The sequence below is a fragment of the Larimichthys crocea genome, chromosome XII (assembly GCF_000972845.2).
Source record: "Larimichthys crocea isolate SSNF chromosome XII, L_crocea_2.0, whole genome shotgun sequence".
Taxonomy (NCBI): Eukaryota; Metazoa; Chordata; class Actinopteri; family Sciaenidae; genus Larimichthys; species Larimichthys crocea.
Genome location: NC_040022.1, coordinates 27,651,403 through 27,678,777, shown reverse-complemented (window position 1 = coordinate 27,678,777; position 27,375 = coordinate 27,651,403). Strand labels below are relative to the sequence as shown.

The 27,375-nt window shown below is 42.0% G+C and overlaps 2 protein-coding genes across 10 annotated transcripts; one reads left to right on the top strand and one right to left on the bottom strand.

Moving 5' to 3' along the window:
• Nucleotides 1–6: 6 nt before the first annotated feature.
• LOC109140341 (hypothetical protein) lies at nucleotides 7–11,003 on the bottom strand. Of its 9 annotated transcripts, none has more exons than XR_003463394.1 (9): nucleotides 8,725–11,003; nucleotides 8,190–8,305; nucleotides 4,949–5,066; nucleotides 4,249–4,392; nucleotides 3,641–3,725; nucleotides 3,212–3,356; nucleotides 2,595–3,083; nucleotides 1,551–1,678; nucleotides 7–981 (listed from the first exon to the last, which is right to left on the bottom strand). XR_003463394.1 is itself a non-coding variant. In XM_027285782.1 (4 exons), exon 4 carries the CDS (start codon nucleotides 8,162–8,164, stop codon nucleotides 6,854–6,856), a length of 1,311 nt encoding a protein of 436 aa, XP_027141583.1. In that variant the 5' UTR covers nucleotides 8,165–8,305; nucleotides 8,725–8,791; nucleotides 9,706–9,790; nucleotides 9,944–11,003; the 3' UTR covers nucleotides 6,374–6,853. The 9 variants fall into 9 exon arrangements, 5 of the variants coding, with proteins under 5 accessions (XP_027141583.1, XP_027141580.1, XP_027141579.1 ...); XR_003463395.1 differs by having other exon boundaries at nucleotides 7–1,678; nucleotides 2,595–2,741; nucleotides 2,895–3,083; XR_003463393.1 differs by having other exon boundaries at nucleotides 7–1,678.
• A 1,213-nt stretch (nucleotides 11,004–12,216) lies between these two features.
• nus1 (NUS1 dehydrodolichyl diphosphate synthase subunit) lies at nucleotides 12,217–19,633 on the top strand. Its single transcript, XM_010756174.3, has 5 exons — nucleotides 12,217–12,794; nucleotides 14,676–14,807; nucleotides 15,456–15,608; nucleotides 17,771–17,870; nucleotides 18,097–19,633. Exons 1-5 carry the CDS (start codon nucleotides 12,395–12,397, stop codon nucleotides 18,185–18,187), a joined length of 876 nt encoding a protein of 291 aa, XP_010754476.1. The 5' UTR covers nucleotides 12,217–12,394; the 3' UTR covers nucleotides 18,188–19,633.
• Nucleotides 19,634–27,375: the final 7,742 nt, after the last annotated feature.

The window sequence follows — 27,375 nt, the reverse complement described above, 5'->3', positions numbered from 1 at the left end:
TGGGTTGAGACTGTTTACCCAAAAATGGGTTAAAAATGACTCTGCTGTCAGGTTAATGTTACCCAATAAATGGGCTAAAATAGAACCATGTTGTTGGGTTATATTAACTAATAAATGGGCTAAAACGCAGTCATGTTGTTGGGTTAATGTTACCAAAATGTTGGTTTAAGAGCAAAATCAGCATTACTTAATGAACATTAACCTTAGTATTATACAATGAAATTGTTATTAAACATGAAATTATTCAATGAAACAAATACATAATGTCCATTATTTTATTGACATTTGACATTTCAAGTTAAAAACATTAAAACATTAAAACTTTGTGTGTATGTGTGTGTGCGTGTGTGGGAAACATTGGCTGGTAAAAACTAAATCCATCTGGGAAAAAAACAGTTTGAACCAATAATACAATTATTAGATTTATGTCAGATTAGCTAATGATGTGGTAATGATTTCAAGTTCACATTAAAACAGAATACATTTTTAACATTGCTGCAATGCCAAGTCAAACATAACCTAAATATTAAAAAAGAAAAGTAAAAAAAAACAACAAAGTTCTTAGGTTTTTGCCTGAATAAATTAAACACCAACACTTAACTTGACACAACACTTAACGGGGTGAAGATGATGAGAGCTGAACTTGCAGCTTAACTAACTGGGAGTGTTGGATGACTCCATCGCAGCAAGTTGAGACCTGATCAACTTCACAGCATTGGACTCATGACCTGGTAACTCAAAGATGCATGTCTGAATAAACTCCCAAACCTGGGCACATGGTTTTGGGTAGTTTATGTCAAAAACAAAAAATGCTTTAAAGCACCCATCCACTGCACCCAACAGAGATGGGTGCTCCAAGGCTATCCCTCCGATGATCACGAAGGCCTGGGAACACTGATGCTCCTCCCCTAGCATGAGTAGTTAGGGGTATTCTATGCTACTGCTTACAGTCGCCAGGTACTGCACCATGTTTGTTCCAGGCTGAAAAGAAAAAAGAGAAGAAAAAAAAAACAACAAGATTCAACAATTAGTTCGTACAACAGGTTAGGTTCAACTCCACAGGTAATGCACAGTGCGGTACCCGACTGTATCTGGAGTCTGAGTCCAATAAGAACATTTCTGTACATGCCAAAATGACCTGTCAATTCCACTAAACACAGTATTAACGATGACTGTCTCATTGCAGTGTTTCTCAAAAGTGCAGTCCAGGAATCCCCAAGGATCCTAGAGGTGGGCACCTTGGGGTCCCCAGCAAAAGTAGTTACTTGCAACAAAATCAGTTTAACCACTTTAATCCTACTTTACTCTTAGTTTATTTGAAATCTATACACTCAGATCATGTCGTGATGCGAAGGCCGAGCTGACTTTAAAAAAATGTTGACAAATCTTGAAAAATTATGAACAATTTGGAATCATTTTGAAAAGATTTAAAATACTGTAACTCTTCTCTTGGGGTCTCCACAAAACCTTGTAAGATGGGGGTCTGTGGCCAAATACACATATAGGGGTCCTTGACATGACATTTTTTGAAAAGCACTGTCTTAACTCACCGGCTGGATGTCAATGAAGGCCCTGCGAACCTCCAGCTTGCTGGGGCGGTACACCTTCCGTCCAATTTTGTATGTCACAGTTGGGAGCAGCACTGGCAGCAGCTGAAGCGCTATGTCACCCTGTTGATCTGTAAAAATAAAACATTAATTAAACATCTGTCAACATTAAAGGACCACTTCACTCATTTTCAACCCATCTTCATACAATTGGTCCTCACTAATGCTGACTAAATTAGACACCACTTGTTACCGCTTACTCTGTCTCAAAAGAGGACTGTGAACAGCTAAGAAACCTGACAGCCAGTGACATCCATATTTTTTTTTGGTCTGGTCTTTTTAAACATAATTTCAAACTTTAAAAAAACATCAATGTATTATATACTGAATAAAAATGTAAATTTAATTTCAAATTAACTGTCCAGAGTCCTTCTCTGACAGATTAGACAGAAATGTCATCATATTTTAGTGAGCATTAGTGAGGACCAATTATATCAAAAGACATGCTGAAATGGGTGAATTTGTCCTTTAACCCATAACTTTATGTAGTGTGGGGATTTTCTTTGCCAGTGGATCCGCTGAGCAGTGATTCTCAAAGTGGGGTCAAGGACCCCAGTGATCATGAAATGGATCAGGAAATGGAAAGGATATTTATTATGTGAAACATTTCAAAACGTTACACACAATAAATATCCTTTATTTTTAAAAGGATATTTATTTATTTTTTTAGATCCAGCACCCAACTAGATGTTTTTGGGGATCTATGTGTGACCTCTACTTTTTGTTGTTTTACCATGAAGTAAGACAATGTCAGAATGTATGCCTACCATTTTGGTCAAGCACAAATCTGAATGAATAAAATCAGAATGGAAAACCCTGGGCTAAAATCTTATGAAATTGGGTTCTGTGGTCTAACTTCTGGTTTGAAAACCACAGCCCATTTCAAACAATGATGTGCCTGAGTCTCAAACTCATACTGCTGCACTGAGAAAAAGTTGACATCGACAAAGTTGGGGGCTACATGTTACACCAGCTTTATGTGAATACCTGCTGAGAGTGAACTGATATTTGAAAGAAGGTCTCCGGTGTTCTCTTTCTGGCCATACGGATGATCTTTTCAGCCAACTCAGGGATCCATTTTGTAGACATTCTGTCAGTACACTCTGGATGTATAACTTCAAAATCCTGAGCGATCTAAGGACAGGAACACACCCCCCCCCCCCAAAAAAAAGACAATGTGTAAGGCATATGTAACATCGTCGCAGGTAGCTATGAAATCTGTACTCTGGGTAGGTGCCTGTGTGAATTTTAGACAGGGCAACACAAATAGTGTAGATGTAAGCTCACCATGCCTGGAGTGTCCATGAGACGAGGAAACCATAATGTTTTGGATTGTTTTTGTCCCATTTTGTCGAATCCAATTTGCCCTATGGACTGCAGTCTCCAACATGTACTGGCTAACCGTAGCTTGTGGCCAAATGTTGTTTTTTAGCCACAATGTCAGCTGCAAACACTTCTCACCAGTTATAATCGGTTCTGTAAAGGGCAGAGAAAGGAAAGAATTGTAGCAAATAGTGATAAATGACATCCAATCCAACATCAGCTGGATTGAAATATAAGGGAAACATGTCCTCTCCACCTCAGTTCAAGACATCTTACTGTACCTGGCAAAAGGATGGGGGTCGCTTGCATTATTGGTGCTGAATTCACCCGGCTGCCTTTGCGATTCCTCTTGTGGACATTACGGAGGCGCTCCTCCAGGTACCCCGTTGCTGGTTTGTGGGCCCTTCCTGGGGTGAACCATGCATCCTAAAGAAGACAAAGTAAACAGATAACACAGGCCCACACACACACCATTAAATGACCAGCAGCAATACTGAAATAAACAGTTATAGCAGTAGGATTCACAATAGAATGTTTTTAACATATTTTCAGATTCCACCTGGTGAACCTATTTGCAAAATACATCTTCAAAGAGGCACAGTAATGTACATGTTCTGTTTTATAGTGACAACAGTATTATGCGCTGTGCGGGGAAAGAGTTGGCATATTTGCTTTGAGCAAATCCAAGTGTGGTTAGAAACTTTACTTACATAGCCTGTGCCGTGACTGTCCCTCAGGCATGGAAATTGCTCCACTATTGAAGACGCCAGCTTGGCCTTCATAGCTGAAGTAGCACTTTAAGACAAAAGCCATTTTAACAGCATTTGTTAACGGTACAAAAAAAATCATGTCTTTCTGAAAAGGTTAGTTTGAATTTTTTTAAGTGAGGTTTATGAGGTACGACAGTCAGTATATTGCTTACAAATGTGCCCAGTTTAGACGAGCAGTTGAATAGCACCAGCATGGAAACATAGAAAACCAACTGTCTGGACGAGAGCCAGCCGAGCAGCAAAACATTTTAGTGTTTTACCTTGCTGTCAGACAGCCTTTGTCTTTGAACTACATCTTCTTACCCATAGAAACAGCTGATCTGTGGCACGGCAAGTGTTAAAGTGCAACTGTGCAATAAAGTGCTAAAAATATTCTAAATGTTATGTACACAACTAATATTTTTTATGGCTAAAATACTACGTTTTTATGCTAAAACCCAGATCATGTTATCACACCCCAGATTCCAACAATACTTATCCCTAGATGAGACAGTGAACCTATAACTTCCACTCTTGTGTGAGGTGAGGTTGTGTGCAAGAATACTCACTTCTCACCGAAGCGCTCTATGAGGTGGGACACCAGAATGCGGACCATTAACCGTCTTTCAGATACTGAGATATGGTTGCTTCTCTGCAGACTGGCAACCACACCTTTCCCCAACAATTGTTTTTTTCAGGATCTCACAGATATTCTATTGGGAAAAAAAGTAAAAAAAGACTTTAAAAAAAATGAATCTCAAACTGTGGATTATAATCAGACAAAATAGTTTGTAACGCTCCCCTCCCTATAGGGCTAGTGTAGCTAGACTTGTAATTCAATTCAAATTTCAACTTAAATCATATTTGATTCAAAATAAATGCCCTGAAAAGTATAGAACACCGCATAGATGAGGCATTTTTGTAGTCAGTCCCTGGACTTCCAGGATTAGACAGGGTAAAGTCAATAGGTTTTGAAAATGGGGATTTTACCTTCATGCCCTTAAATAATGTCTGTGGTTAACAAAACTTCATGGAAACTGCTACCTTTGTGTCAGCACAATATTTTTATCATGGTGATGAAGGCTGTTGTTTCATAAACTTTTGTAAATCACAGACTTATGCTATGCATTCAACTGAAATCCACATTAACAAAACCACATACATTCTCCCCTGTAAAATTCAGTAAGAATGGAACATCTCCCTTTTGGGCTCATTCCTGTGGTGCTCTTCTATTATCATAATTAGCAATACTTGCACAAGTGAACTCACAAATCTTGCTCCTTGCTCCACTGAAATACGCTGTTCTGCAGGCAACTGGCCACGGTGTGCCTTCTGGAGCTGGTATGGGATCCAGCAATAGAGAAGGTGCGGGTGTGGGGCTTGAATCCTTAAAAATAGGAAAAGGAAATTATTGCTTTATCATGACAGTTAATGTTACAAAAAAAGAAGAATCACTGGATATACTTACAAGATGCACTGTACATGTTACTGAGATCCAGTATCCCATGCCATATTAATTTTCATTATAGAACATAATACTGAATTATGTTGCTTTAAATGAGGTACTACTGAGTAGTGCTCTAGACAAATGGTTAAGGAAAGAAAGGCCTCTGAAACTCCAAAATTAGCCCAGACAGAAAAAAAAGCTCGGAGGCAGAGTGGGTCGTCCACTTTTAACCCAACCAACCATTAATTGATCACAGGTGTTCCATGGTCTGGTCAGAAAGCAAGCAACTCACAGGCACCCATAACAGATACAACTTACAAAAATATGAAAATTCATAAATTGACATTAAGCTAAGTACAACATAGGGTTAAGAAATGTGAACACCGAGGGTTCTGAGCTCTGGTCCCAGAGATTTCCCAGCTCGGACGTTATGTGCACACAATGCTATATACAGTACAGGCTAAGTACAACATAGGGTTAAGAAATGTGAACGCTGAGGGTTCTGAGCTCTGATCCCAGAGATTTTCCAGCTCTGATGTTAAGTGCAGGTACAGGTACAGAATGCCCTACAATCCACACTATGTTTAAAACCGCCTGTATCTTAATGAAATGTAATGGTCATCATCATTCTGTTTGTGGGACCTTACAACATGGAGGGGGTGATAGTCAGCAATGGAATCAATGTCAACTACATCAAGTGCTGTGGTGGGAGACACAGTGAAGGAAAAGTAATGCCTTTCAAAGCCTGTGGTTTCCCATTTTTTCACAATGACTTTCACTGTTGAGTTCATTACTACAATGCTCTGAATGGTTCCAAACTGAGGCTCACCATTGGCAGAGTGAGAAAGCCAAAGTGTCATTCCTGGCCTATAGCTCGTACCCTTGTGCTTAATCCAAGATGCCAAATACACTTCTGTAAAAATGGCAATTCCATCAAATCCGCATCTCACCTTCTCAAAATCATCTATGGTACCAAGGAGATTGGTGTGCCCTGGCCCAACTTCAAAGTTATGGTTAAAAAGCTGGCCAGACAGAAGAGTGTAGCACATCATTATCTGATGTGGCCTGGGTTTTACAAATATTCCTAAAATTACAGGTCACATGGCTTACCTGTTTGAAAAAGGAATGTTTGGCCTCGAAACGCATGGACCAGAAGTGAACTACAGGGCCCACTGTTCTGATGACACTAGGATAATGAACCATGAAATGGTGTTTGGGCTTCAAGTGTCTATCGGGGTAGAGCTCTAAATAAAGACAATGGTGTTCCTGAATCAGATTTTTCAGAAAGATGATGGCCCCTTGTGTCAATTCAGGAGAAAAGATTAACTCCATACAGCTAAGTAGTGAAAGGAGCAATTCCCAGTATTTGTTTCCCTCCGGAACCAAATCTCCTATCATGAGGGGCAGCAGTCTCAGTAGACACCATGTCTGTGTAGCCGTTTGCCTAAAGGCCCCATCAGGATTTTTTAAGTCTTGGGGTTTAATTTCAGATGGCTTGTTATGGACGTCATGAAACCCATAATCAAAGCTGACCAGTCTATTGTTCACCTGTTCCAGGGTCATGACTTTTTGCTCAATCAATGAATAAAGCACTAGTTTAATTTCTAAACCTCCAACCCCCTCAAGGATGTCGTGCATGACATCAGTTGTTACGTTGTCAGTAACATGGTAGAACTGCAGCTTGTTAAGGGAACACTCTCTTTTGACACCGGTTTCAGTTGAGTTGTTCAGAAGGCAGTCTGACTGGTAGTTGACCTTATCACGCAGTAACAAAGGGTCCTCAACAGTCTGCTCCCATAACACCTCTTTGCGAACCCGACAAATTCTGCATGAGAAAGAATGCTGTTGAGTCCAAGGTTATCTCCACAGACCTGGGCCAGTCCAACCTTTACAGTGCCACTGAAATGTCTTGCTTCAATCTGAATACCATTCTGTTCCATGTCCCTAATCTCATTCACAATTGGATCCAGAACAACATTCATTCCTCCATAATGTTTCACATCATTACTCTTGTACACGGCCAGTAAAAAGTGAGACTTTAGGCTAGACAGATACTCTGGTGGCAAGCATTTTATTGTGAAGTAAATGAAACCAAGCTTGTGGACTGATGTTTTAGAACCGAGGGGGTTGACCATCTCACAATCGTCTACATAAATGACAATTGGAATAGACAACTCTTCAGAAAATAGATGATTTGTTCTAAAGAGTGTGCCATCTCTAAGGTCCTCAAGGGCTGTAGTTTCATTGTTTCGCCACTCAAGGATTTTCGCCATTGTGCCTGGACTTTCTAACACAAGCTTCAGCATCGCTTTCAGGGGAACATACTGAAAGGTGTCCCGAACTGCTACTTGTTTCACAGTCCCTGTCTCTCTATCAGTTTCTTGTATATAGGAAAATCCAGGGAGAGGTAATGCCTCTGGCTGTACAAAGTATCCAGACTGGGTGAAAAACTTAATTTGCCTGTATTCTGACTCAAAGCCACGAAATGGTTCAGCTGCTGTTTCAAACTGCTCTAGCAGTTCCTCTGCTTTTGGAGTCTCAGAGTGGCCTGTCTCTCTTAAAAGAGAAACTGTTCTTCTCTTCAGACCATCAACAATATCTTTGATTAGACTAGATGTGTGTTCAACAACATCCCTGATCCCACTGAATGTATGTGAGGACTTGGCCTTCAACCTAGCTAAGAAGAGTGCAACTCTGTCTTTTATGCTTTCATCCGGTAACTCATCCCATTCCTCCACTGCAGTCTCACTGCATTCCACCTCACCTAACACATTGGGTTCAGGGTCTGGGGATATCGACCAATCAGAGAATTGAGCTAAAGAACCTTCTTCCACCGATTCAACATCAAAGTCAAAACTGTGCCCCATTAGGTGTCTCCTAAACGATCTCTGGTTGTCAAATGAACGATGGCACCCAACTTGTGCACATTGGAAATATATTGATGTGGATAATATATTGTGCATCACTTTCAGATGGAAAAAAAATTGTCTTATGTCAGTCCCTAAAGACCTTTTACATTTGAAACACACATAACCCATTTTGTCTAGACCTATTCTAGTGTACCTCAAGCAACTTCTTTAGTTGTCGATGAAATTTAAGCCGTGGCCCAAGGACAGGAATCAGGGAAGTCAGGCTGTTTCCATCCAAGAGAAAGAAGCACTCTCTATCAATCTGCTGTGCTGCAAAATATGAAATGTTGACGTTATGACTTCAATATCACATTTATTTCAAACTTTTGGCTCTGTTACGATTAATGAACATCGCAATGCGACATATTGAGCTTGCGCCTTATAATGCGGTGTGCCATATATATGAAAAGAGTTTTAAAATAGGCCATTCATTCAAGGTGCACCTTATAGTGCTGAAAATACGGTATATTTTACAACTGAAACGAGTGAATTTCCCCGTGGTGGTATGAATAAAGTATATCTAATCTAACAGTTAGTTGCAACTATAGCCTATAGCCCTCCACATATTTACACAATGTGGTTTCCAACTTGCACCATGCTCTTTAATATGTATTTAATGTAACTGTTTCAAATGGATAGCTGTAATTATTTGATGTCGGGTTGTATCACAACAACTAATATCAAAATACCTTCAAAAGTGGGGATCCATTCAGTCAGAGACCATTCATTCAGCTTCTCCTTTACAAACTCGTCCATCTTTTGGAAAGAACAGAAAGATTAATGACTTTTACAAAGCCAGTCGATTTAGTGTGTGTGCAGAGCTTGAATATTGTTTACAATCCGCTTTATTATAATAACAACAGGCAAGCTCTGGTCTAAGGTATGGTGAGGAACACTACCAAGAGAAATTTCAGTGAGAAAAAGAAAGTGGCTACTACAACGTGCATCAAGAAATAGTTAGCAGTAAATACAGTAAGTAACGAGCCCAAATGTAAATATACTTTTTGTCTGTGTCACTGTCACCCACGAATGCGGCTTTTTTTCCCGTCTTCGGTTAACGTCTCCAAGACAACAGTAGGTCGACCAATGGGATGAGCGTATTTTGTATCGTCATACTCGTGTGTGAATATGCTGTCACCTCATTGGTCACCGAGCAGGACAGGGCCGGGGAACAAGTTTACCGTAAATTTTTATATAAAGCGCCCTGTTATTCACTTTCCATTGACATTTTACTGACTATTTTTTGATTCACACAGTAATACGGGACAAAGTGCGTCCTATTTCAGCTCAATACGGGACCGGTGTTTTTGTTGCTAAATAGGGACGACTCCATTTTTAAAGGGACGGTTGGCAACCCGTTATGACAATAACGTTACCACAACTGAATACACACACAACTAACGGAAAGAAATATCCCTGCACTGCTAGACTTTGATAGTCTATCTAAGTGTGTGTGACAAGTGACGGAAACAAGTATTATAGGGAAAGTATTTTATCAGGTGAAAATAACTAGCTAGCGAAGGGGGAAAAAAAAATCTAGCAAGCAACAAACGGCTCAAGTCGCAGAGTGAGGTGAAGTTTTTAAGTTATAACTAAGACACAGCTATTTGGTTACCACATTAAGCTACCAATACTAGATGTTGTGGGATAATAATTTAAGTTTTACTTACCATTTACATAGTTTTCTCTTCTCTCTTCTCTCAAACTGATCTGTGAGCTGTCCTCAGTCTGTTAAAATCGATAGCCCGCCGAAATCTAAAGACCGGGAAAATCAACCCAATCTGTTGGGTCAAAATATTTAACCCAACCTTGGGTTAAAACAACCCAATCAGCTCAAAATCCACAGCTACCCAGCAGATGGGTTATGAAAATAACCCAGCATTTTTTTGTGTAAGAGTATACTCTTACCCATATCTTCATTGTATGGCTCATCAGCTTTATTCCTCTGTAGTTGCCACAACTCTGCACATCTCCCTTGTTCTTAAAAATGGGCACCATCACACTTATCCTCCATTCCTCTGGCATCTTCTCACTATCTAAGGTCCTGTTGAACAACCCAGTCAAAAAATGTACTGCCTAGACACTTCCATACCTCCACAGGTATATCATCAGGGCCAAGTGCCTTTCCACTCCTCATCCTCTTCAATGCCCTCCTCACTTCATCCTCACTAATCTTTGCTACTTCCTGGTCCACAACAGTCATCTCTTCTGCTGTCTACTCTCTTCAGTCCTCTCTGTGTCCCACTTCTTCTTAGCTAACCTCTTTCTCCGTACACACTCCTTCACCTCCTCATTCCACCACCAAGTCTCCTTATCTACTTTCCTTCCAGATGACACACCAAGTACACTCCTACCTGTCTCCTTGATCAGATTAGCTGTAGTTGACCAGTCGTTTGGAAGCACCTCCTGACCACCCAGAGCCTGTCTCAACTCCTTCCTAAAAGTCATGCAACACTCTTCCTTTTTCAGCTTCCACCATTTGGTCCTCTGCTCTGCCTTTGCCCTCTTCATCTTCCTCATCACAAGTGTCATCCTACACACCACCATCCTATGCTGTCTGGCTACACTTTCACCTACCACTACTTTGCAGTCACTGATCTCCTTCAATTACACCGTCTACACAAGATGTGTCTACCTGTGTGCTCCTACCTCCACTATGTTCCTGCCTCTTCTGAAAGAAAGTATTCACTACAGCCATTTCCATCCTTTTTGCAAAATCAACCACCATCTGTCCTTCTGCATTCCTCTCCTGGATACCAAACCTGCCCATCACCTCCTCATCATCTCTGTTTCCTGCACCAACATGTCCATTAAAGTGTGCACCAATGACAACTCTCTCACTTCTAGGGATGCTCTGCATCATTTCATCAAGGTCCAATCAGAATTTATCCTTCTCCTCCAGCTCACATCCTACCTGTGGAGCATACCCACTAACAACACTGAACATCACACCTTTGATTTCTAGCTTCAGACTATCACTCTATCTGACATCTTTTTAACCTCCAGTACACTACTAACAAACTCCTCCTTCAAGATGATCCTACTCCATTTCTCTTCTATCTACACCATGATGAACAACTTGAACCCTGCTCCTAAAGCTTCTAGCCTTGCTACCTTTCCACCTGGTCTCCTGGACACACAGTATGTCTACTTTCCTCCTCTGCATCATGTCCAACCAAATCTTACCTTTTCCTGTCTAGTTCCAACATTCAAGTCCTACTCTCAGTCCTAGCTCTTGGCTTTTCCTCTTCTCCCTCTTACTACGAACCGCCTTCCTCCTCCTCTCCTTCTTCGACCAACGTAGTCCAATTTCCACCGCCACCCTGTAGGTGAACAGCACCGATGGCGGTCATTGTTAACCCGGGCCTCGACCGATCCGGTATGGAAGTTATAGATTCGATTTGCATGTTTGATTTGGCAAGTTTTACGTCGGATGCCCTTCCTGACACAACCCTCTGTATTTATCCGGGCTTGGGACCGGCACAATAAGACACTGGCTTGTGCCCCCTTGTGGCTACATTATGGATTACCTAACATACAGATACAAATGTAAGATGGATGATTTTTGTATTTGGACCCCTTTCTTTAAATATGCAGGTAAGAGACTCACAGCCATTGTATATATATATATATATATATATAATTTTATATAATATATATAATTATCTATATATATATATATATATATTATAAAGCCATGTATATGTATATATGCTGCATATGTCATTATATTATAAGCCTAGTGGTTATCTATGTACTATGGATCTATATGTGATGATATACGTTATTCTATATATTTATGTATATATATATCTATATAGTCTAATATATATATATATATATCTATATTATATATATCTATATATATTATCTATATATATCTATATATTACATACGTTGTTTTTGGTGCCTGTTTGTTTCCCAGATATATTAGTATGTGTGTATGTGTGTGAATGGGTGTATAAGAGACATTAACTTGAAGAACTTTGTAGAAAGGCGCTTTATGAAGTTCAGTCCATTTCCTTGTATTAGTTTACGGGCAGATCTGCCCGAACCAATATGGCGGCGCCGTTTACGTATCGCGACCAACGACCAACCCGCTCAATGCGGCGTCTATGTATATATGTCTATGGGGAAGAAGACGTTGATAGTAGTGCGTCACCCGTATATCGTCCAATCAGCGTGCTACGTGTATCACGCTGAAGGTTCACAGGTCAGGGGTTGCCAAGGAAAGAGCAAGATGGCGGCAGGCAGGCTGAGTTGTAGCCAGCGCTGAGAGTGATTTAGCAGCAGATCAGACTGACGACAGAAGCTGCTCACAATCTTTTAAGACGTCACTGAGCGGGAATAAGGACACTTATGGCGCTGCTGTACGGCTTGCTATGGCGGCTCTTGTTGATTCTGGTCCACATCAACAGAGCGCTCGTCTCCTGGGTCCGTGTCCGGCTTCGAAGCTGGAAGGGCCGGTTGTGGGAGCGGGCGATGGCCGCTCTGCTGCTGCCTCTAGCCTTGGCCGGGTTCCCGGACCACCAGAAAAAGTTGAATCATAACCCAGATGCTAACGCTAACGCGGTAACTAGAAACCGCGCAGCCAGTCGCCGGTCGCGGTGGCTGTCTGACGGCAGGTCCCTGGAGAAGCTGCCGGTCCACGTCGGCCTGCTGGTAGCGGAAGAAGAGCCCAGTTACACGGATATAGCAAACCTGGTGGTCTGGTGTATGGCTGTTGGGATATCTTATGTCAGCGTCTATGATAATCACGGTAAACGTTTTACACCTGACCTAACTGTCTTCTGTCCTGTCTGTCTTCAGGCTGTCTGTCCTGTCTGTCCTGATTGTCTTCTGTCCTGTCTGTCTTCAGGCAGTCTGTCCTGTCTGTCCTGATTGTCTTCTGTCCTGTCTGTCTTCAGGCAGTCTGTCCTGTCTGTGTTCAGGCTGTCTGTCCTGTCTGTCTCCATGCTGTCTGTCTCTCCGGTCTGAATGAACACACTATGTTTATTTGAGCCAATGACACTGTTGTGTTTGCTGTCATGTGTCCTCATAGTTCACATCAACCCCCAAATCCAAATTTCATAAGTCATGCTTTCTTTTCATTAGTCAGGACTGACTGGCTAATGTCTTCATGTTAGGGATGTAAGCAGTTAATCGATTAATCGGTTAATTGTTGAAAAGAATTTAATCGATTAAATCAAATTAATCGGGTTAACTGAATCTAGGGCCATTTTCCACAGTTTTTTTCCGTGAGATTTCATGATGTCGCCAGTTGAGGGCGCCATTGCTTAATCTAGGCCACACCGAACGTACCTGAACGTAACGCGGCGACAGACCCGGAGTGGAGTATGTAGCATTTCAAACTAAGTAATGATGACAAAGACGCTCAGTGTAAACTCTGCGGTGCTACGTTTAAGTTCACCAGCTCTACGAGTTCACTAAGATACCACCTTCAAAACCTGCAGCCGTGCTGACGCGCTAGCAGTTAGCATTAGCCACTAAGAATTACATACATGCTGATTGCTAACATGCTAATGCTAACTGCTTAATGCTCCTGTGTGTAAATAAACATGCTCAGACCACTCGTCACTCTCAACATTTCTGCGGGAAATTGTTTAATAGAGGCCCTCTAATTTTCCTGTCACCTTCCTCAGGGATGATTGAAGGTGTGTTTAGTACTACGTTACTGTAAGTTTCCAGGGCTAGTAATCTTACTGTTACCTTTCTCAGAACAAGGGAGATTATAAGTGGTGCTGCTAATGTTTCAAGTTTTTCATCTGAGTACTTTACCAGATAATGATATGTTGGCTTAATATTGTGTAGGCTAAGCCCATATTGTATAGCTTTAGCTTTTTTTTATGTATTTCAATTTTCTGTGCAGAATTTATTTTGGTTAAATGCCATATCTGTACCGTATCCCAACTGGTACAATAAAACATTAGTTGAGGAATATAACATGCATTTTTTATTCAGTATATAAGCAATATTTAGCTTTATGTTAAAGACACCGTGAGAAATGTATGTTCTCAGGAAAAAAGCCGCTTATCTTTTAATCGTTAATCGATCGATAAGGTCAATCAACTAACAATTAATTAATTAATCGATAATTTGCATCCCTACTTCATGTCCATTTGTCTTTAAAGTCAATTCCCTGAAAATGTCAGTTTAATCCAGAAGTGCTCACACACGACACTGAACCTGCGTGTGTGTGTGTGTGTGTGTGTGTGGAATAGACTACCGTTAATCTAATCTAATCTTATCCAATCATTCCCTCATTCCCACGCTTCCCTGTGTTTAATTAGTTTGATTTGATAAGTTTGTTTAACTTTTGATAAAATTATCCTCCTCCCCCCCTTCGGCTTATTTCAGTACTGTCATGTGACAGCTGAAGTTTTATTAGCTAGTTCCACATTATGTGCCTCAGCTGTACAGTTCTGCAAACACTTTGCTTGTTTGAAATATCTGAGGAGACTATTATGAAGCAGAGCTTGTTAAAAATCTATAGTGGACACTATTTGAACTACTTTTGCAGTGATTGCATTTTGAAGGAAAGAAGATATTCACCTGTCAGGTCTGTAATCATGCTACTATACTTTAAAAAATTATTTATTATTTAATTGTATAATGTGCCTGTCCTCCTCACTGTTCTCAGGTATTTTCCGAAAGAACAACTCCCGTATGTTGGAGGAGGTAGTGAGGCAGCAGCAGGATTTGCTGGGTGTAGACGGATCCAAATACAATGTGGAGTTCCTCAGCAATAGCTGTGACAAACACCAGCACTATGGTAAGCACTGAGCCCTGCTGCCTCTACTGTCAGCCTGTGTGTTTCCATGCACACTGAACTAGAATCAGGTTACAGGCAGCTTTCTATTGTCAACTGATTTCTTATATTTCATGCAGAGGAGAAGCCTGCTTAACATAGAAAGAGCAACAACATGCAACAATTTCCAATTTGATGTTTGTACATACAAGTCAGTCTTTCTGTAAATTCGAATTCATAAATATGGTGCTGACAAACATGACTAGATGATGAGGTAGGTGCTTATGTACAGTATATATTAAAACAGTATATATTACATGTCTATTGAAATGAATGAATAAAATACAAGTGCATAATAAAAGACTGCAGACAGTAACAACGAAGAAGCTCAAAGACACGTAGTGACACGTGGGATTCAACACCACGATGCTCAATACATATTTGATGACACAGCACATACTAAAAAAAAACCCTGGAGCTGTATGATTGTCAGCAGACTGCACAGGAGAAGCACAGCTGTTTGTTTGAATCATTTTATAAATTGAACTGAACTGATGTGGAATAATTCTGTCCACACATTTGTGTTTAAATAATACAAATAATCTCCCTGTGAACGTACATTATGCTGAACTCATTTGTAGTGGAAGGTAATCATGCTTCTGTGTGTGTCAGTGGTGTCCTGCAGGCCCACAGTCAAGGTGCTGTCTCCAGAGGATGGGAAGCAGAGCATTGTCCAGGCAGCGCAGCAGCTCTGTCGCGCTGTGGAGAACAAAGAGAGGAGCTCTAAAGACATCAGCGTGTCCATGCTGGACGTGCTGCTCAGAGGTACAGCTCATGGCTGATCCACTTTGATTTGTCAGGTGGATACATGTCGCTCACAGTGACTGTGTGTTGTGAGTCAGCTTCATAATTTCTATACCTTCATTCCTCATGAAGGTCTGCGCGTGAAAATGTGATGACACCTCAGTGGAGAACACACGGCATACTGCAGCATTTTAACACTTTGTTGTCAACAGGAGCCACCACACAGTTACTGTAGTACAGGGTGAAAGAGACAAAAGGGCCCCCAGAAGCTCACCTGGTAGAGCATGTGCCTTGTGTACCAAGTCCTTACTGCCATGTCACAGGTTTTTATTTCAACCTGCAGCCCCTTGCTGCTTGTAATCTTGCTCTCTACCCTCTACTAGTTTTCTGTCTGTCTTCACTTGTGGCTTTCCATGCTCTTAATTCCTGAGCCACAGCCATCCATCCATTATCTGTAACTGCTTCTCCTCATCAGGGCTTGAGTCTATCAGATAGGGCTGTGTAATTAATCGAATTTTGATCATGATTTCGATTTTGTTGTCAAACGATCTCAAAAATCATATAATCGAGTTTAAACGATTTATTTTCCACTTTTCATTACACAAGTTCTGAGAGACGCACATGCGCAATACATTCCATTTCACGCGGCCCAGCTGACTAACAGGATAACCCATACTCCCTCACGCACCTGCAGAGTGAGGAGGTGTGTCGATTGGTTCAAAAACAATGAGTGAGATTGAAAGCGAATGAGAAGAATCCGACTAATGCGACTCCTTATCCGACAAGTTTAGAGAGGCACAAGACATTAGGCTACGTTTACACATAGCTGGGTATGTTGAGAAACAAATATTTCCAAAATAACATTTTGCACATAGCATCGTTTTCAAAAAAGTTTTCGTTTATATCAACCCGCATAAATACGCCATGGAGCGCCATCATAACTACACCAAGCCTATGGGCGGATCATCATCGTCATAGCAAAAGGTAAACATTGGTCGCACTTTTGGCGCATCAGCTGCCTAAAACTCAATTCGTTTTCAGAGGCGAATTCACCGTTTGCGTTTAAAAGATCAGTACAAACGAAGGGAAATGTCTCAGTTTTTTTAAATACCCGTGTACGTGTAAACGGGGCCTAACAGCTGCCATTGGATATTTCTTAGCTAAAGATATGCAACCCATTAATACAGTCGCGGGTGAGGGTTTCAAGAAGATGCTTATTGCTTATTGATGCTTATGCTTATTATTATATTTATTTTGTTCTATAAATATAGAGAATTTGCAGAGCAGCTGGATCCATAGTTTATTATGGATACATTTATATGCCTTATTTAATGTTCCATAAAGTATATTTATTTTATTGCAAAACAGCTGTAAAGTACATATTTGTAGCCAAAATGTATTTTCAATTTGAATATTTTGCATAAAGAATCAATAACAAAGTGTTTTTCAAGAGAGAGAGAAATGCTGAATAAATGCATTGTGAAACTCAAAATGAATCGTTTGAATAATCGGTTAAATATTGACCAAAATAATCGTGATTGATTTTTTTTTTTTTTTTTTTTTTTTCCATAATCGAGCAGCCCTACTATCAGACCTGATTTTGGGCAAGAGGCGGGTTACTCCCTGGACAAGTTGCCAGCTCATTACAGTGCACATAGAAACAAAAAAAACATTCACACTCACATTCACGCCTACAGGCAAGGCCATGTTCTCTCCAGCATGTCTCAGAGCCGAGGTTCGAACCAGGAACCTTCTTCTTGATGTGAGATGACAGTGCTAACCACTGCATGACTGTGCTGCCCGACAGCCAACATTCAAATGGTTAAAATGTCTTTGTAGCCCAAACCCTGAAAAACAACCCCAGACCCAAGACCACCACCATTGAGAAGGTACCTTGTCCTCTGTGTGTCCACAGAACTCATAGCACCCAACAGTTAGGTTGGATGTGGGGTTCTTTCCCCTTCGAGTCAGACAAAAGACTCCATGTGGTGGTCCACAGAGAAGCACTGACCATACATGATAATCCTGATTCACACGTGTGTAAGACCAGAATAGGCTCAGGTCAACATTTCATTCAGGTCTATTTAAATGAAACTTGTCTCTTGTGTGTTACACTGTTGTCTTCTTACTGTGTTGAAGAGTTCATGTGGTGAAATCAGTTGATGTCTGTGTGTTTGTTTCAGAGTCAAAGAACTTTCCAGACCCTGAGCTGGTGGTGAAGTTTGGTCCTGTGGACAGCACACTGGGCTTCCTACCCTGGCACATCAGACTCACTGAATTCATGTAAGATTCTGTGTGTTTACATGTGTCACTTTCATATTTTTATAATGAACATGTAACTGACTGTTGAAAATATTCAGTTCTCAGCTTGAAAATATAAACTGACATCAACAGTAGAGGGTGTTGTTGAACTTTCACCGTGGGTGTGTTTTGCTCTCTGGATGGGTTCAGTGTCTGGATGTTTGCTGGTTTTCATACTTTCTGTGTGTGTCCTGCTTTGTGTCCTCAGCTCCATACCGTCCCACAGAAACGTGTCCTATGAGGACTTGTTAGACGCCCTGCAGCAGTACGGCGCTTGTCAGCAGCGGCTCGGCCAGTGACGAGCAGGCCAGTGTCGGGTTCTTCACACAGAAACAAGTGTTCACACAGTCTGAGGACCCCACTACTCACTACTCCTCTCCCCAACTCTGTCCATCTCCTGAATCTCTAACAGACTAAGAGCTCAAAGACAAACCAGGAGACACAGCCAGCCAGCTCACTTCCTGCCACCAGCTCTTGTCTTATAAAAAAACACACTTTCCAGGATTTCTGGAAAATGGTCTTCAAGCCAAGAGAAAATAGCACATCAGAGACACACTGACATGAGAAGACTGTCTGCAAAGATTCAGTGCTCCACAAGCCCTGTTCTGTCCTCTCAAACCCTCTGGCTCACTGTTTGTCATCCGGCCTGTAGCTGCTGTTTACTGCTGAAGACCTTCCTTCACTCAGCAGATAACGAAGAAGAAACAAGGCTTTGTGCCTGTCCTCGCGAGGCGTCCTGGGAAATACAGCTGCATTTGAAGGGAGAAGCTCAACTAGCAACAACACATGGGTTCAGAGCTGAAGTTGAGCTCGGGGACAGAGTGGTTAAAATGTGTAAATATGACAAATTCCTGTGGCTCTGTTTGTCCCTGCGGCCTCCAGCTGGCTGTCATGTGTTCATGTGTAGTGTTTCCTCAGACACATGCAGAGGTTTGTTTAAGACTGACCGAGCTCTGAAATAAAGAAATACAATGTGTGTGTGTCTGCGGACATCCCTCACAGAAAATCAACTCTCTGTATTAATTTAGTAGTGTTATCAGTTGTCACCTAAGCAGAGGTCCAGTAGTGTGTCGTGTTGATGCAGATGATGAGATGAAGTCTGAATGACAGAAAGTCAGTAAGTGGACCTTGAGTTTAGATGATTTTGACAAATTGCTGTTTCAACCACATTTTACACTCAGCTTCTTTTTATTTCACAGATTTAACTAACAGCAGTAATAATAATAACTTGTAACCTGTACTCACCAAGTCAGTAACTGATATGGAACCACTGACACCACTCTGACATCACTCTGATTAATAAAGGTTATAAAGTTATTACCTGAACTGTCAAACGTTCACCAGAGGCCACAGACCTGCTCCCTGCTTCTACTTTGGCCTGCTGCCCACCTGAATTCCCATCATCCTTAGCCTTATCTGACTCTTGATGCCATCCTTAGGTCATGGATCCGACCATGACAAAAAAATCCACCGTTGTCACAGACAGACATTTTGCCGTCAGTAGCATTAGTGTTTCCTGCATGATGCAAGTCAAAATGTGGAAAGAGTTCAACAATTTGATTTATCAAATGACTGGCTCAGTCTAATTAAACACATAAAGAAATATTTTTGTCGAGGAGTTTCTTTTATTTGCACATCAGAATCTAAAGAGAGCCATTAGTTGAGTTACTCGTTTCCTCAGTGTTTGTTACTGATTGATTAACTGTTCTGACCACACATTCTCTGAGTGAGTTCAACAAGGTCATCAAGATGATAAATACCTGTTTTTCCTTTGCGGATAAAATAAATGAAGAAAAAATAAAGATAAAGAAATATAGAAATAAAATAAAGAAAAATAAAGTAATCTATCTAAAATTGTGTGTGTGAGAGAGAGACAGAGAGAGGTGTTGTATCACATATCACAGAGCCTTAGTATCATCATATAATGCCAGTGTGACTGACGTTTTCACATTTTCACCACTAACTAAGCCCAAACTAAAGGCTGCGGACAGACTACATGTCCCATGAGCCCTCTGTCTGGACCTGTTAGCACACTGCTGGTACACAATTAATAAGTAAATGGTAGCTCATCATTTAGCAGTGGGAAAACACCAGAGACAGGTAATAATAATAATAATAATGGTGATAATAATAAAACGTTCAAATGTATGAATAAATAAACAAACTATCTAACTTAGTAATAATTCAAATGTATAAATAAATCTGATACAGACATTAAAGTTCTTCTGCTCTCGTCTCTGGTGCCTGCCCACTCTGTGTCACCTTTATAACAACATACAAAACAGATAAAAAGATATAGTAAACTTGTGATGACAGCAATTTTGACTGCAGTCTGCTACATTTTAAAATAGTCTTTGGCTGTTCACAGACTCTCAAATCAAAACCTCTACTGGCCTTTAGAAATCCTTAAAGTGAAACATTCTGAGATAGAAAAACGATGATGACTCGTGATGCTTCATCATCAAAGGTTTGGAAAGACTGAAAGAAGACCGATGTGCCCCCCACAAGTTTCTCAAAACACTTGTCGCGGCAATTCGATAAAGACTGAGAACACGATCAGTATTAAATGAGAACTTTACTCTTGGCCAAGGAGAGACAACAGTACGAGTACAACAGTCGCAAAGTTCTCTCTGCTGATAATACATTCAACTGCTCCTTTTGTAGACATTTCTACCCCTCCCTCTCCTCTGAGGTCATCAAAGGAGAGACCCTAAGTGCATCGGGGGTTACCCTCGTAAATATCTGCTTTACTCCTCCTTCTACACCGTGGCTGGTACCAACATCTCAGGGACGGAGAGAAATGTCAGAACACAAACATATATCAAACCATCAGAAGGCAGTCTCCTAAATAGGACAAAGTTCATACAAAGTTAAACACAGAAATATAAATGTAGACTAAAGGTTACAAAGAATTTTTCCACTACACTTCCCCCCTTTTGATTACATATTAATCAAGAAAATGCAGACAATCATTTTACATCAAACATGACAATTCACAAGGATTCAAGACATGTCATCATACAGATTGCCTGCTTTGTCAATTACAAAAGTATATATAAAAAAAAATAAAAGGGGAAGAAATCATATGTTTACATCTCATCCTCAGACGAAGCTGAGGAACCATAATCACTAACAGGGAAAGGATCTTCCTTTGACAAAGGTTCAGCCTGTAACAAGAGTGCATACTGACCAGTCACTGTCTCGCCTATCCAACGATGCATCAAGGCTTTCATATAGGTCAGAGTGCATGTACAAAAGAATAATATTAATCCTAGGGTGATAAGTACAGGTATCAAAAGTTGGAAAACCATTGCACCCCAGGGTCCAAATCTAGCACTCAATCATGCATTAAAGGAGGTTCCTGCCGAAGCAGAGGGCCCAAACTCATCTCGAATCTTCTCAAGTACATGAATAACAGATGTTATATTGTCATTATTATCAGGAATTAAAGTCACACATGCATCACCAGTCAAATTGAGAGTTACACACAAACCACCGGTACGGGCAGTAAGATAATCTAGGGCCATCTCATGTTTCAGCAAAGTCATGCGATGAGATTGTTGAGTGGTTGAAAGTAATCTAAAGGCATTTATGGTCTGATTAGCAAACAAAGACATGGAAAAAGTGACATTATCCAGGTGGTCTGCCAAAGATGTCACACCATACCAGGGAAAAAATTAAAAATGCAATCACAAAAGAAAACCACAGAATGCATCTCATCCCACAACCCAAATATCATCTTTGATCAGCCATGATGATCGTCCCTCGAAGGTCAATCAAGTTGACTTGTGTTTTTGTGCTCTGTGGAAGTGTATTGTGTACAGTACAGTCACCGGTGCAGTAGAAGTGGCGCTAGGCTCTCACTTGCTTACTGTGATGAATCAACGCAGCCTCGCTTTACATGTGTGCATGCGAGTGTACTCCTGCAGGCTTGGTGGAGTTATGATTCAGTGGGGTTGGGCACCCTCTTACAGTGGTGGGCATGGATCCAAGTTGCTCTCTCCGCGACCTTCACCGCTGTGTGTGTTGTGAGTAACACTTAGAACGGCCCTTGGCACCTCTCAGACCTCCAGTGCTTCCTTCGCAGGTTTTTTATCACCACCCAATCGCCAGGCTGGATTGAGTGTAAAGGACCTGTAGCCTGCTGAGGGAGGGCTGCTTTAACCTGTTGAGAAACTTGAGACAACATACCAGAGAGCAGTTTACAATACTCAATCATGTTATCATCACAAAGATCCGTCCAGGACAAACCTGTTTCTTCACATTTAGCAAGTTTTGCTTTGAGCGTACCATTCTCTCTCTCCACTGCTCCCCCACTCTGTGGATGATATACACAATGTTTTTTCATATCAATGCCTAAGAACTGTCCCACTGCCTCTACTGCAGCCAGCGCCGGTCCTGGCCCCCCCGAGGCGAACATTTTCTCGTGCGCCCTCACGGCCGCTGGTGCGCCCCTGGATGCGCCGTGCGCCCCCATCAGTTTATCCGTCGCCCCCCTCTGCCTTGTCAACACCCCGCTCCCGGGGTTTTTTTCTTTTTCGGGCGCTCGTGCGCCCCCCACGGAGAATGCGCCCTGGGCGGCCGCCCACATTGCCCATAGCTAAGACCGGCCCTGACTGCAGCGTTTACAAAGTGTGTGCTGTTATCACTACTGATTCTTGATGGAATTCCCCATCGTGGAATGATTTCTGTTAACAGAGCCTTGGTGACTGCATGGCTGTTAGCATGTTTTGCTGGAAAAGCTTCCACCCACTTAGACCACATATCTACCATCACTAGACAATACTTCTTCCCTTTGTCTGGAGTTAGTTCTATGAAATCCATCATTAAGTGATCAAATGGTTTGTCTGGTGGTGGGTGTGCTGCTGCAGGGACAGGAATACCTCTTCCTGCATAGTAGGTTGCACAAATAACACAAGATTGACAATATTTCTGTGCATATGCTGCAGAACCCTTTGTAAACCAGTGTTGTGTTATTGCCTGTAACATTCCCCCTTTTGACACATGGTCTAACCCGTGTGTCAATTTAGCAAAATGAGGAAAAAAATGTTTAGGTAAACAGGGCCGTCCACCGAACCAAACCTTATCTTTGTATTGAGCTCCACATGCTCTCCACTGGGTTACTTCAGGAGGAGAGGCAAATGACTGAAGTGCAGAGAGGGAGTCAGGGAGTGTGTGTGAGAGAAAACAGAACGCCTCAGCTGGGGGAGGAGGGAGTGATAAATCAGCAGCGCGCTTGGCTGCAGCATCCGCTCGCGCATTGCCTTTAGATACAGAGTCTGTGTCACCTGTGTGAGCTTGACACTTGCAAACTGCAATCTGTTTTGGCAAAAGAATAGCATCCAATAAAGCTAAGACTTTGTCATGATGTAAGATAGGCTTTCCATCAGATTTAAGAACATTTCTGTGTTTCCATAGTGCCCCAAAATCATGCACCACACCAAAGGCGTAGCGAGAATCTGTATAGATAGTCACTGAGCGACCTTTTGCTAGTGTGCAAGCCGCAGTGAGGGCTATCAATTCAGCGGCCTGTGCCGAATAGTTAGAGGGCAAAGAGTCCGATTGCACTATGGAGTGATCATCACATACAGCAAAGCCCACTTTGTTTAACCCAGTATCTCGAAAGGCAGAACCATCAACATAAAAGACAAGATCAGGGTTAGTAAGAGGAGTCTCTTGCAGATCGGGTCTGGGTGTGCAAACCTGTTGAAGAATAGCAACACAACCATGAGCTTCACCATCATCAAGGTAAAAGAGTGACAGGGTTAAGAACAGTGCATCTTTTCACAGTAATGTTAGGCATACCCAACAAAACAGTGTTGTATCTTAACCAACGTGCTGTTGAAAGATGTGAGGTTTTCTGTTCCAACAGGATCATAGAGACTGCATGGGGAACAAGAAGAGTTAGATCAGAATATCCAACAATTTCCCTAGAAGCTAAAACAGCTTTCTCTGCAGCCGCTACTGCCCTGAGGCAGCGAGGCAGTCCAGCGGCCACTGGGTCTAATTTAGAAGAGAAATAGGCCACTGGTCTCAGCCGCCCTCCATGTTCCTGCAAAAGAACTGATGTCATACAACCATTCTTTTCATCCACAGTCTGAGTAAAAGGCCTGAGTGGGTCTGGGAGGCCTAATGTGGGAGTTGACTGCAATAAAAGCTTCAGATCAGTGAATGCCTGTGTTGCATCATGAGTCCAGGTCAAACGGTCTGAAGATTGTAGACCTTTACCATAAATTAGGGCTCCCAACGGGGCCTCTAACTCAGCATAGTTAGGGATAAACTGTCGACAATAAGAGCACATTCCCAAAAAAGACATTAGTTGTTTCTTTGTCAGAGGTTTGGGCAATTTTTTAATAGCTTCTACATGTTTGGGTGAGAGGGATTTACCCTCTGCTGTGATCACATGACCCAGAAAAACAACTTTCTGCTGTACAAATTGAAGTTTAGACAAACTGGCCTTATGCCCATGATCAGCCAAATGCCTTAACAAAGTCACTGTATCAGCCTCACACTGCTCTTTAGTAGGGCTACAAATCATCAAATCATCATCATACTGCAACAATCCTGTCCCGGGGGTCTAAAGGCTCTAAGCTGTCCTTAAGAGCTGCATTGTAAATAGTTGGACTCTCACAATAACCTTGACACAACCGAGTGAATGTGTATGGTTTGCCATTAAAGGTGAAAGCAAACCAAAATTGACTATCAGGGTGCACTGGCACACTGAAAAAGGCATTTGAGAGATCAACCACTGAGAAAAATTTAGCATCTGCAGGCACTTGTGATAAAATAGTGTAAGGATTTGGAACATTGGGAGCACGTGGCTGTACTGCAGCATTCATAGCTTGTAGGTCTTGTACAAATCGCCATTCAACTGGTTGGCCTTCATCCGGTGGCTGTGGCTCACAGGCAGAGCGGGTCGTCCACTAATCAGATGATCGGCGGTTCGATCCCCCGGCTCCCCGGTCCTTGGGCAAGATACTGAACCCCAAATTGCTCCCGAAGGCTGTGCCATCGGTGTATGAATGTGTATGAATGCTTAAATCCTTAAGCAGTTGGCACCTTGCACGGTAGCCAATGCCATCTGTGTGTGAATGGGGTGAATGAGATATGTAGTGTAGAGCGCTTTGAGTGGTCGGAAGACTAGAAAGGCGCTATATAAGTACAGTCCATTTACCATCCCTAATCTTTTTGACAGGGAATAAAGGTGTGCGAACCGGAGAATCAGGACATGGAACAATGGAACAATTACGCCTGCTTGCAAAAGGTGATTGAACACTGGAGTGATTGGAGTACTGGAGTAATGGAGTAATGCCATCAATAGCCTCTTGTTTTAAAGGATATTGTTGTTTGCATGGGCGAAAGTCAGATTTTGCAGTTATCATTACTGGCTCACAACCCCGAATAAGTCCTACATCATATTTATGCTTTGCCCACAGAATATCAGGCACTTCTTTCAGAGCAGGTACATGCTTAACATTCTCTGCTGATAGTAAGACATATTTCTTGTGTGAGAGTGAGTCATTCAACGGCATCAACTGCACAGTGCATGTGCCGTGGAAAGAAGACTGTAATGACTGTTTATATACCTGCAGCTGAGGAGAGTAAGTGACCAATGGGTCACTTGTACTTTGCCAGTCTTGAATATGTACACATCTTTCTATAAACAACCCCAAATCTTCCCACCTATCCTTCACGTGTTTGGAAAAAGACACGTGAGGAAAAGAATTGTTTGCATCAAAAAGTCTTTTCTGATTCTCAGTCAAACAAACAGAAAGCGCTCCACGGTGGTCATCCCAGAAAAGGGAGACCGTGGTCAGTCGTTCTTGTGTCACTTGGAGCCATGTGTGTTCATAGTCAGAGTCCGGGCCAAGATTCACATGAGATGTACAATGTAATTCATTGATTGTTAGAAAATCTATATCTGTAGGACACACAAGCGTTCTTATTTTTTGTATCAGCTGATCAGTGGATGCAGAAGTCTCTAACTCCCACTGATATGCATACAACAATTGTCAGGGGGATCATAACAGCTATCAATGATTCATCGGGTCCTGTCAGGGAGGTGAGAGAACTCACCTTTAACCCGTCCGGAGTCGATATCAAACATATCCCCAATTTACACATGAGATCTCTGCCGAGCAGATTAACAGGGCAGAGATGTGAGAATAAGAATGCATGCTTTATTTGCTCCCCCTCTGGTGTAATACAACGCAGAGGAGCGGTCACTCTCTCTTTAATCGATTGGCCAGATGCTCCGACAGAATACACATGGTTACCAGTCATTTTTGGTGTGTGTGAAAATGTGGAAGCCATAATCACAGAATTTGTAGCTCCTAAATCTACCAAAAACATCACTTCAGTCCCTTCTATTGTCAACGCATATAAAGGAAAAACTGTTTTAGGATCACCTGCATTTTCAACCTGTGGTGTGTTTTTCTGTTCAAGATATCTTATAGCATTAGGGCGCCCAGGGCGCAAATGTGGCCAGGACCGGCGCTGTGTGCGTTCGCATGGATCCAAGCACGTTTCTTTTGTACATCCCAATCAACGTGGAATTGAGCGCACGTGCAACTCCTCCCTGTCCACGCCCCATTTACATATGCAAATCTATTTAAATAGGCCCTGGACCTGAGATTCACCTCTTTGTCCGATCAGATAACGCGATGAACAAAGGAAAGAAAATGAATTTCACAGAGTCTAAGCTAAAGATTCTAGTGAATGAAGTGGAGATTCTGTTTGGTTCCCTGTCAACAGGGATAAATATGACCAAAAAAAAAGACGTGAGTGGGAGCGTGTGTGTGAGGCTGGAAATGCCGTGGGATGCGAGCAGCGCACACACAGGTGTGGACAGGTGTGGCGCTGCGGCTGACATTTTACGCCCGCTTTTACTGACAAGAATACTGAACACAGGGAGACAATCAGGGGCTTGTTAGAAAGCTCTGCAGCTCTAATTTCACCAGCAGAAAATAAAGAAAACCAAAAACATGATATTTGAATGCCACATGCCCAAATATGCACTGGCACACTGGCACGGCTTCTGGGTAAGTAAAGAGTTTATTCGTTTAATTGTTTCGTATGTAATCCAGCGTTACATACGGGACAATTAAACGAATAGAAGCCACCCATCGCGCACCGTGCCAGCCTCCAGCCTGTTCCCAACCATGCTGTTAGTCATAATGAATGAGTCGTGCGTTGAACCAGGCCACCTTGCCACGATGTTAGTTAGCTGCATTCGCGCATCACATATGATTTGAACATTGATGGAATGAAAATGTTTCCTACTTAGATAAACAGCTCCCGCTGGAATTCCCCTGTTGCCAGGAACCCCAGCGTAGTCAGCACAACCCCGAGCTACTCGCCGGCCCCCGTTGCGCTCTCGGGCCGGCCGCAGCTCTGCGCACAACTCCAGTAACACTGGCCTTGGTAACCGAAATCGGCTTATGAGCCAATTATCATGGTTTGCAAGTAAATCCTTGCGTTCCTTAAA